Source organism: Bos indicus x Bos taurus, chromosome 1, assembly GCF_003369695.1.
Source record: "Bos indicus x Bos taurus breed Angus x Brahman F1 hybrid chromosome 1, Bos_hybrid_MaternalHap_v2.0, whole genome shotgun sequence".
NCBI lineage: Eukaryota > Metazoa > Chordata > Mammalia > Artiodactyla > Bovidae > Bos > Bos indicus x Bos taurus.
The window spans coordinates 134,226,119-134,238,275 of NC_040076.1; the positions used below are offsets into that span (position 1 = coordinate 134,226,119).

The 12,157-nt window shown below is 38.1% G+C and overlaps 1 protein-coding gene across 10 annotated transcripts in view; it reads right to left on the reverse strand.

Annotated features, from left to right (window-relative positions):
- The window catches only part of CEP63 (centrosomal protein 63), a 73,964-nt gene that overhangs the window by 34,361 nt on the left and 27,446 nt on the right, over window positions 1-12,157 (reverse strand). For all 10 annotated transcript variants that reach the window (XM_027545520.1, XM_027545534.1, XM_027545461.1 and 7 more), the window contains 3 exons: window positions 11,252-11,347; window positions 10,305-10,427; window positions 4,238-4,351 (listed from right to left, as the gene is read on the reverse strand). In XM_027545520.1, the coding sequence (XP_027401321.1) occupies window positions 4,238-4,351; window positions 10,305-10,427; window positions 11,252-11,347 (333 nt within the window). The remainder of the gene's footprint in view (window positions 1-4,237; window positions 4,352-10,304; window positions 10,428-11,251; window positions 11,348-12,157) is intronic.

The following is a 12,157-nucleotide window of genomic DNA, read 5'->3' on the forward strand; positions in this document are numbered from 1 at the left end:
ATTCATTTATCCTTCCACATGAATTTCAGAATCATTCTGCAAAGTTTTCAAAATGTAACAGACAACAAATTATGTGCATAACCATTTGGAAAAAAATATAGATCTCTATCAAATTCCTTGTACCAAAAGAATTTTCATATCAAATTTATTAACAAGAAGTTATAAAGCATTAGAAGAAATTTTGGCTTATGTAAGTCTTTATGGTATGACAGCAAAGATAAAAACCTTAAAGAAAAATTAACAGACTTAAGCCATTCTAAAAATTGTCTGTAAAACAACTGTATTTTCATAAAAATTACTAGGCAAAATTAAGGTAAACTGGGAAAACACACACAATTGCAACAAAACAGCAAAGAGTTAATCTATTCAATGTATATATTAAGAGCTCTTTCATAGTATAATATAAATATTCTTTAAAAATAAGCAAGGGACAGAAATAATTTACAGAAGAATGGAAAGTCATAAGTAGATAAAAAATGCTCAGCCTCATTCATAATTAAAGATGCAAATTAAATAATCAGATACCATTTTTTTCCACCTATCAGATTGGCAAAGACAAGCCTAAAAGTAGGGGAAATTAAAAGAAATATTTAAATAAATAATAGTGCTCAATAATGAGAAAGTGTGAGGAAACATACATTCTCAAACACCGCTGGTGAAAGTGTGCATCAGTACATCTTTGAAGAGTACTTTGACAATATGCATTAGAATCTTTAAGAATGTATGACTACTTTGATGCAGTAATCTTATTTCTAGGGCCATTTCCTAAGAAAATAAATGGACATAAACACCTAAATATTTAAATAAGGATGTTCACCCAAGCTCTACTTAAGAGTGAAAAAAATAAAAACCTAAAAATTCTACAATAAAATATTGGTTATATGAATTAAGGCATTTAATGGTAAACTAAGCTTCTATACAATGATTATGACTCATATTTGCTGACATGTCTTATTTAAAGAGGAAAATTTTTAACTGGTGAAAATTAAATAAAATATTGTAAAATGCTTAGCATACTGCCTGTCACACTGTAAGCAAATAATTTGCACTTTTACATAATGTTTCATGGAAAATTTCAAATGTATATAAATATGGAAAAAATAAGATGATGAACCCTTAAACATTCATCACCTAGCTTCAACAATTATCAACTTTTTGCTATTTTCAGTAATTTTTTAAGTTCACAACTATTCCTCCATTCCCATACACACATATATAGTTTTTCCTATCAAATGTACATGAATGCAATGTACACTGCACGCAAGCACAGAAAAAGTCAGAAGAAATTTACATGCAAATGCTAATTATGGTAAATATCTAAAGGATGAAATTATGAGTTATTTTATTTAATTCTCATTTTCTCAGTTTTCTAAAATGAACATGTTTTATGTCATTTTAATAGCTGACCAAAACAAAAAAACTCAAGCAAATATATGACTCAAAGGGTGAAAAGTTAGTCGGAACTCCACTTTTCTTTTTTTCACCATGCAGCTTGTGGGATCTTAGTTATCGAACCAGGGTTGAACCCAGGCCCACAGCAGTGAAAATACTGAGTACTAGCCATTGGACTGCCAGGGAATTCCCTGAACTCCATTTTTAGATGTTAAAAAATATAAAAGAAAAAATTTATCATTTTTTTTTTAAATTTGGGGTATAAGTGTGGCTGTTAACAGAGAAGGCATGGCACCCCACTCCAGTACTCTTGCCTGGAAAATCCCATGGACGGAGGAGCCTGGTGGGCTGTAGCCCATGGGGTCGCGAAGAGTCGTACACGACTGAGAGACTTCCCTTTCACTTTTCACTTTCATGCATTGGAGAAGGAAATTGCAACCCACTCCGGTGTTCTTGCCTGGAGAATCCCAGGGATGGGGGAGCCTGGTGAGCTACCATCTATGGAATCGCACAGAGTCGGACACGACTGAAGCGACTTAGCAGCAGCAGTGGCTGTTAAGGGCTTCCCAGGTGGCGCTAGTGGTAAAGAACCTGCCTGCCAACACAGGAGACATTAGAAACACGGGTTTAATCCCTAGGTCAGGAAGATCCCCTGGAGAAGCGCATGGCAATCCACTCCAGTATTCTTGCCTGGAGAATCCCATGAGCAGAGCAGCCTGGTGGGCTACAGTCCATAGAGTCGCAATGAGTCAGACACGACTAAAGCCACTTAGCATGCATTTGGCTATTGATATCCATTTATCCAATCTACAAAGTTTTCTACTCTTATTGTTCAATGATGATTCACTTATCAACAAAATACAATGTTTCAACCTTAAGTGGAGTTCAAAACATTATTTCACACAACTTGGGAAATTTGAAAAGATTAGATATTAAATTATTTAAGAAGTGTTTTAGTCTGTTAACATAGCAGTGGTATGTTTAATTTTTTTAAGTCCTAACCTGCTGGGAAATAAGATAATATCTATAATTTGCTTTGCAATATTTCAGCCAAAAAAAAGTAGAGAAGAATGAAATAAAATTGGCAAAATGAGTTGCTGTTCAATGAATATAGAGCCTTACTCTTGTAAGTTGAAAAGTTTTAGAGATTTGTTACACAAAAATGGACATACAGTTAATACTCTACTGTACTCTTTAAAATGGTTAAAACTATATGTTTTAATATTTTTTACCACTAATATTTAAGATTGGCAAAATGATAACTATTAATGCTGGGTAATGGGTATATAGAAATTTCTTTTAAGAACTTTTTTTTTAAATGAGGACCAGCGAGTACTGCTAAGGGAGAAAGACATAAAAGTAACAGTTTTTCCTTAATCAGAGCAGTTTTAGTTTAAACAAAACTATCAGAAGAGTTCAAATACGGAAAACAAATGTTGGCTTTTTAAAGCCTTCTTACTCTAGCTCTAGCTGAATTATGGTAAATAAAAATCTCATTTTTTCTAACAATGAAGCTTTAATTATGTTGAGTAATCACAATAGCAAATTAAAAAAAAGGATCTACGATCAACAATAAGCATACTACATAGAAGAATAAGTGAGAACTTAAAAACTAGGACTCAATTTTCTTTTTTGCCAACCTGAAGCCTATAATATCTTATAGCTATTTATGTTTGTACAGTGCTTTAGCATTCAGGTAAAAATAAAAAAACCTCTGGTCTACACTTTCAGGATTTTATTGGCCCACTCTGGCTGCATAGCTTGCTGCAGCCTAGTAAATAATTTTGATCCTTTAGATTGCTGTGAGCCTCTTGTGCCATTCTGAGTGGAGTCACTAACAGCAGAGCCATTCATGGTAGTTTACTAGCCCACTGATATTTGAGGGTAGATGATTAAAAGCCAATATATTACTAAGATTTGGAGCAGCAAATAATGCAGATTGTTTTTTACCTTTTTTAATTCGTCCCTCTAGCTCTTCTTAATTTCTCTGGTAATTCCCTCTTCTATAAAACTGAGATTTCTACCAACCTTGACAAATTATCATGATATTAAACAGACAACATATAATTACATATTCTGGATAACTACATTCAGAAGAAGCGTTGAGACAGTGTCTAGCACATTGCAGTTGTTGTTGTTCAGTCACTAAGTCCTATCTGACTCTCTCTAACCCCACGGTCATAAATATTCATTACCTTCTATGTTCACTTCCCTTTTGATCTTGGTTTTTAATTGAAAAAGCAAACAAACTGAATATGTTCCATGAAGAAAACTCCTAAATTAGGTAGCTAATTTTTTGTTTTGCTTAAGCCATCAGTTCTTCATTTAAAACGTTTCTAGTAATGTTGTAAAAAGTGTTTCTGTTCCCACAAAGATACTGCTTTTTGTTAGCATGAATCTTTCAGTATTTGTGTTCAAACAGGCTGACTGGCCGAAGCTCCCTGGCTGAGGACCTCAGCTAAGGCACCCCCAACTATCAGAGATGGAACAAGACACAGACAGAAGTGGGGCCAAGGCAAGAGCCAGAAACAGCCTGAATAAGTAAGTCAGAGCCAGAAAGAAATGGAAAAGGAGACAGAGAGCAGAGGTAGAAAGAGAAAGGAAGGGAGAGTGAAATCAAAGTGTGGAGTGAGCAGGAGAAAGCAAGTCAGTGACAGACTGAGAGAACAAGAAAGAGCCCGAGTGAGGGAGGAAGGAACCAGTGAAGGAAAGCAGCAAGCAAAGAGCAGTGGGTGTGAGGACAGGGTGAGCATGGTGAGCACACAACGCTGCATTTTTCAAGCTGGTTCAAATTTAATAGAAACCTCTCTGCCTCTCATTATTCCAAAAAATGTCTTAAACTTACCTGAATTATCTCTGATTGTTCAGCTAGAGCCTTTCTTTGTGCCTCCAGAGAAGACACCTGTTGCTGATAAATCAAGCGCTGCTTCTCCCAGTCCAGTGATTTCTGACGAAATTCCTGAAGAGGCAATTAAGGTACTTAACTTCTAAGTGCTTCCCCTCGCTGTCACCACCTTCCAGATTCACTTTTACTTTAATTTTTCCCCAGGTCCCTGGGTACACATGCACCTTTTTCCACAGCAGGAGCCCCATTACTCACTTAACTGATAGAACTGTAGAGTAATACTAAATTCCTTACATACTGTGCCTCTGGATATCTGTCTTTCTAAATTTAACACACTAATGGTGAAGAGTACAAAACACAGATACTAAACACTGGATTCAAGATGATTTTCAAAGATCTGCTGCCACCTAAGGGTTGTTATAATTTTTTAGTGATTTTTCAGAAAACTGATGTTAAGATAATGAAAATTTCAAAATATGATTATACTTATCACTCACTACCCAAATTCTTGATATCCAAACCCGGGAACTGAACAGATTCAAACAAATGGTCAGATAAATCCCTGGGGAGCCCAATTCTCATCAGAGTCTAAAATTCAGGAACCAGACAGATTCAGTTAACACAGTATCCTTTGATATCCAAATTTTTATTATTTCAACAGAACTATAAAGACATGAATAATAAAAAATATCTGTATTAAATTTTAACAGATATCTATAACCCAAAGCCAAAGAGTTCAAAATTAATGATGGATCAATAATAATTTCAAGTTGCACAATCAAGAAAATGATGCCAATATTCATGAAAACGAGGCAAATCAAAGGGAAAGGAAACTCAGTCTTTCTATCACTGTCCTCCAAGAGTCTCAACCCCAGAGTTTCCTTTCCCTTTGATTTGCCTTGTTTTCATGAATATTGGGCTCATTTTCTTGATTGTGCAACTTGAAGCTTAAGGTAATTACTGTTCACTTACTCATTGTTTCTATCACATATATTCCAGGTACTGTTCTAGTGCTAGAGATACAATATTTAACAAAAAAAAAAACAAAAATTCTAGCCCCACTCACTTGGAGGGAGACAGGCAACACATTATTGTACAGTAACTAGATAGCAATACGGTCATCTGTCAGTATCTGTGGAGGACTGGTTCCAGACCTCTGTGGTTACTAAATCCACAGATGATCACGTCCCTTATAAGAAATGGTATGTTATTCACATGTAACTAATGTGCATCCTCCCACAGACTTGAAATCATTTCTAAGTTACTTATAATGCCTAATACAATGTAAACACTGTGTAAATAACTATAAATACAATGTAAATGCTTGTGCATAACAAATTCAAGGTCTGCTTTTTGGAACTTTCTGGACTTTGCTTTTCCCAGAATATTTTAGATCCACAGTTGGTTAAATCCACGGATGCAAAACCTTAGATACAGAGAGCCAACTGTACCCATTCTGGAGAAAATCGAGCATGGAGTACTCAGAGTTGGTGGTTGCAGTTTGCAAAAGGAGTGGTTAGATTGAGTAACATGAAAGTAAACACCAGGGAGATGGAGATAAAGTTATACTATTCTGAGAAGTACAAGGCCTTGATGTGGAAGCATCTTGTCATGTTCAAGGATGAGCAAGAAGCTTGGTGTGGCTCGGGGGGAGTGAGTAAAAGGGAAAAAAAAGGAAGGGAAAGGTCAGAGTTAACAGGCAGTGAGACTCTGTAGGTCATTATGATAACTTCATCTTTTAGGAGAAACTACTATAACTTTATGTACAGGAGAGAACATGATTTAACTTAAACCAAACAGAATCATTCTGGATGTTGTGCTGAGAAAAGAGAAATCATGGGTGACTCCAAGGCTTTTAGGCTTCAGCAATCTGAGGAATGGAATTACATTAACTACAACAGAAATGGTGCTGGAAGATGAGGTAGAAAAAAGTCAGGGCCTTTATTTCAGACATGTCAAGTTTGAGACAGCTTTAGATACCGTATGGAGATGTGAAATGGGAAGTTGGAAATTGTTCTGTAGCCAAAAGTCAAGACTAGATATAGGAACATAGGAATTATCAACATATACACAGTGCTTACAGAGGAGGCAATGGCACCCCACTCCAGTACTCTTGCCTGGAAAATCCCATAGACGGAGGAGTCTGGTAGGATGCAGTCCATGGGGTCACTGAATTGGACACGACTGGGTGACTTCACTTTCACTTTTCACTCTCATGCATTGGAGAAGGAAATGGCAACCCACTCCAGTGTTCTTCCCTGGAGAATCGCAGGGACAGGGGAGCCTGGTAGGCTGCCGTCTATGGGGTTGCACAGAGTTGGACACGACTGAGGCGACTTAGCAGCAGCAGCAGCAACACAGTGCTTAAAACTATGAGACTGAATGGTATCACCAAGGGAGTGGCCTCGACAGAAAAAAGAAGAGGTACAACAACACAGCTGTAGGGTGTTCCAATGATAAAAGGTTGGGGAGAAAAAATAATTGAGAAGGAGTGGCAAACAAGGTAGGAGAAAATCCAGGGAAGTACAATTGTTCTCCAAGCCAAATCCAGAAAGCCAAACCCAGCTGAGTCCAATGCTGCAGACAGGATATGGAAGATGAGGGTGGACACAGGCTTCAGTAATGCAAATTCACTGGTGACCTCCATGCCAATAGCTTCTGCAGAGGAGAGAAAGGCTTACTGAGTGAGTGTAAGAAAAATGGAAGGAAAGGAACTAGAGACAAAATAGTGGGCCTTAGAAAGCATCATTACGAACAAAGCTAGTGGAGGTGATGGAATTCCAGTTGAGCTATTTCAAATCCTGAAAGATGATGCTGTGAAAGTGCTGCACTTAATATGCCAGCAAATTTGGAAAACTCAGCAGTGGCCACAGGACTGGAAAAGATCAGTTTTCATTCCAATCCCAAAGAAAGGCAATGCCAAAGAATGCTCAAACTACCACACAATTGCACTCATCTCACACGCTAGTCAAGTAATGCTCAAAATTCTCCAAGCCAGGCTTCAGCAATACGTGAACCATGAACTTCCAGATGTTCAAGCTGGTTTTAGAAAAGGCAGAGGAACCAGAGATCAAACTGCCAACATCCACTGGATCATGGAAAAAGCAAGAGAGTTCCAGGAAAACATCTATTTCTGCTTTATTGACTATGCCAAAGCCTTTGACTGTGTGGATCACAATCAACTGTGGAAAATTCTGAAAGAGATGGGAATACCAGACCACCTGACCTGACTCTTGAGAAACCTGTATGCAGGTCAGGAAGCAACAGTTACAACTGGACATGGAACAACAGACTGGTTCCAAATAGGAAAAGAAGTACGTCAAGGCTGTAGATTGTCACCCTGCTTATTTAACTTATATGCAGAGTACATCATGAGAAACGCTGGGCTGGAAGAAGCACAAGCTAGAATCAAGATTGCCGGGATAAATATCAATAACCTCAGATATGCAGATGACACCACTCTTATGGCAGAAAGTAAAGAGGAGCTAAAAAGCCTCTTGATGAAGGTGAAAGAGGAGAGGAAAAAGTTGGCTTAAAACTCAACATTCAGAAAACTAAGATCATGGCATCTGGTCCCATCACTTCATGGCAAATAGATGGGGAAACAGTGGAAACAGTGTCAGACTTTATTTTTTTGGGCTCCAAAACCACTGCAGATGGTGACTGCAGCCATGAAATTAAAAGACGCTTACTCCTTGGAAGGAAAGTTATGACCAACCTAGATAGCATATTCAAAAGCAGAGACATTACTTTGCCGACAAAGGTTCGTCTAGTCGAGGCTATGGTTTTTCCTGTGGTCATGTATGGCTGTGAGAGTTGGACTGTGAAGAAGGCTGAGCGCCGAAGAATTGATGCTTTTGAACTGTAGTGTTGGAGAAGACTCTTGAGAGTCCCTTGGACTACAAGGAGATCCAACCAGTCCATTCTGAAGGAGATCAGCCCTGGGATTTCTCTGGAAGGAATGATGCTAAAGCTGAAACTCCAGTACTTTGGCCACCTCATGTGAAGAGTTGACTCAGTGGAAAAGACTCTGATGCTGGGAGGGATTGGGGGCAGGAGGAGAAGGGGACGACAGAGGATGAGATGGTTGGATGGTATCACTGACTCAGTGGACATGAGGTTGAGCAAACTCAGTGAGATGGTGAAGGACAGGGAAGCCCTGCAGTGCATAGGGTCACATAGAGTTGGACACAACTGAGCTACTGAACAACAACAAAAAAAGAGAGGGCACAGGAATGGAAGGGGAATATAAGGAGTGTAACCATGGGATAGAAGCTGGGTAAGGAGTGGTGAGTGCGGACATGAGGTAGGTATGGAGCAGGGACAAATGGCCGGATCCAAGCACTTTAAGGAATGGGGAATCAGGTGATTATCAAGCATTAGGAATAAGAGGGAGCAAGCTGAAAAGACGGGGATGGTAGTCAGAAAGAACGAGATGCTTAAAAATGTGATTCTTGGAGGGTTGCAAGTATTGCTAGTGACAACACTTAAGGAACCGCAATGGGAAAAGGGAAAAGAGACAGACAGGAGGTCAAAATATCTCTGGAGGAAAGAACACCAATGAACCAAAGACCACAGTATTATAAGGATCATCCTTGTGGATCCCGAAATCCTCAAGAATTATGGTAAGAGCAATGTTGGAGAGAATGACAGTCAACCCGGGGAGCAGTCAGGGATCAGAAGATGACTAATTTGCCGGTATGTACGTTGTTGTTGTTGTCGTTCAGTCACTATGTTGTGTCTGACTCTTGAGACCCCATGGACTGCAGCCCGCCAGTATCCTCTGTCCATGGGACTTCCCAGGCAAGAATACTGGAATGGATTGCCATTTCCTTCTCCAAAGGATCTTCCCAACCCAGGGATGGAACCTGAGTCTCCTATGTTGACTGGCAGATTCTTTACCACTGAGCCACCAGGGATGGTGGTATATGCTGATGACATGAAAATCAAAGATGGAGACTCTGAGGTACAAAGAAAACAGAATGGTCTGGAAGCGGTAACGGGGAATAAGAACATGAGGGGTTTTGTACAAAAACCCAGGTACCAGTGAAGAAGGCTGGAGAGAAAGCAAAATCTGATTCTAAGCTCTTTAAACATAGAAAAATATTGAGATGTAAAAAAATATTAAAAGTAGAAATTAAAATTCTAGGTAGTAATAATATAACAGTATTAGTGGGTGACAGGTCACTCTGAGTAGAAACATTGTAAATAATCATACAAAGATGCTAAACAATGTTTCTCAAATTAACATCAGCTGGGGAAGCTAGATAAAATGCAGAGTCCTAGCTCACTGCTATGCTACTGGATCAGAATCTCTGGGAGACTGAAGAGGACCCTGGTTAACACTTAGGTACGTTTGAGAACCAAGAGCATAGACAGAGGAGAGGAGTGGTGGATTCAACGGGGGAAAAGTAACAGCCCCATGCTGTTGTTGGTGGTGTTGTCTCAACTTCCTTAACTCCTCTGGGGAATCAAGATATACAATAATCATGGAGTTACTCAAACTTAACAAAAACTTAGTCAGCAAAGAGGGAGGCTAGTGACTTATTATATCTAAATGGGAACTAAGAATAAATAATCTGATATGCAAAGCACTGTGTATAAAAAAGCCACATACCTTCAACACTTACTAAGCCCCTCTGTTAGGTGATAAATAAAACAAAGACAACACCCACAGAGGACAGCCAGGAGCTGCTATCAGTGTTCCTCAGTGCTGGCGTTCGGGGTACAATAGGTCTCTCCTGTGTGGGATAGGCCCAGTCATGTTTGGTGTCCCTGGTTCCTGTGCCCCACTCTCCAGTTTCACTCCCAGTCATCTGACAACCAAAATAATGCCTCAAATATTTCCAATGCCCTCAAAGGATGGCACCACCCCCTTGAGAACTACTGACAGCTAGTAACCACAGGGAACCAGATGATGACAGGACAGCCTCCCACCTTTGAAATAGCTCAGTGGTAGTCCTGCAGGTGAGAGAAAATTGGCTTCATGAAATAGCACTATTAGAAACAGAGTTTTCCTACATGAAGGCTGACAATCACTACAAGCCAATCAGGACTATGAACATACCTCTATTTTTCCAGTTAACCTCTCAATTTCAGACCGATCTTCCCTGTGATTTTTGGCATTTCCTCTGAAGTCTCTTACATGTTTTTTCTGTAGCTTTTCATAGCTTCTCTTCAGTCTGCTTAACTGTAAACACAGTTATTTCTAGACTTAAAATTTAAGAATGTGTAAACAGTGCTGATAAAACAAACTGGCATTATGAAAGCACAAGTAGAGCTAACTACCATCCCAGAAAATAGAGAGCACGTTAGATAAAATACAAAACTCAAAACTACATAAAGTAAACACCAGAAAAAAAAAAGTCAAATAAAAAATAAAGAAAAAGTTTAATAAATAAAACAAAGGTCTAATTTTTTATTATAATGTACAATAGCCCTGCACTTAGGGACCCCACAACCCATCCTCACAATAAAAGCAACAAATAAACACTCTTTTTCTTTTCTCCAGGCCTGTGGTTCTTGAAGCATTCCCCAGTGGAACACTGATATTCACTATGCAGGAAAGGAATGCTTCGGAATTGAATAAAACGTATTTTTTGCCAATCTGAAGAAAACAATTCAGTTAACTGGTAGAATTTTCTTACCTTTCTAATCTATCCCAAAATGCTTCTGAAACCTTTGAATCTTCCATTATTTAAAATCTACTGACTCAACTCAAAAACAAAACATTTAACGTAAGCTTTTGGTATCAGCATTTCATGGTATTATACAAAAATAGCTCTATTTCTTTCAGATACTCAACCAAGAAACATATTTTAGAATCACTGTTGTAGGTAATATCAAATATATAAAAGGCAAAATTCTGGGTTTAAGAATAGAGAAAGATTTCTACCCCAATATCTTCCATGGAATATATACATCCACTTTATAAAGTAGAAACCAGCTCATTAACAAAATTCTCAAGGCTGAAGAGACAGAATTATACAATATATAATAGAATTAAAATCTTACTTCTTCATGTAGTTTCTTTAACTCTTGCTTATACTCCATGGCCATCTCTTGCTTGACTTTTTCATGTTTTTCTACCTGCTGACGCAACATTCCAATCTAAAAGCAGAGAGGTGGTAGTACGTTTCATTATTAGCATTGAAACAATTACCCTGAAACATAAAAATAGAAAATAACCTTTGTGCTTATCTGTAAAGACACGTTCTCAACTATACAACTTCTCAGGAAGTCAAATACCTAATTATTTAATAATTTATAACACTTCCAAAAAAATAAAAATAAGCAATTGTTCTAAAATTTCTAGGTTTAGATGAAAATTTGCTCTATCTCACTTATTCTTCCTAACCCTTTTTACCAGGAAAAAAAAAAAAAAAACAAACTCACAAAAAATTAACAAGTTACAAGAACCTTGGAATCTAAAAATATTGAACAAAAATCTATGCGAGTTCAAGAATAAATTCTATAAAGCAAAGCACAGAATACTAACTTTAGACAGAAAGACACCAGGAGGCTGAAAGCTCTTGTTATATACAGTCAACATTCATTTAGATTTACCCACAAATTTAGTGTTGTGCTAAGTCTTTCAGTCATGTCTGACTCTCTGCGACTCTATGGACTGTAACCCATCAAGCTCCTCTGTGCATGGGATTCTCCAGGCAAGTGGGTTGCCATTTCCTAATTCAGGGGATCTTCCCCACTCAGGTATTAAACCCATATCTCCTGCATTAGCAGGTGGATTCTTTACCACTGAGCCACCTGGGAAGCCCTATTAGATAAATAGCTAAGACTAAAACTTTAGAATATGCCATAAAATGTTATTTAGAAATAAGAGGAGAATGCCAAAAGAAAAAAAAAAAAAGGAGTTAAAGATACTGAAAGAACGGTCTTAGAGAAGCAAGAATCCTAGGT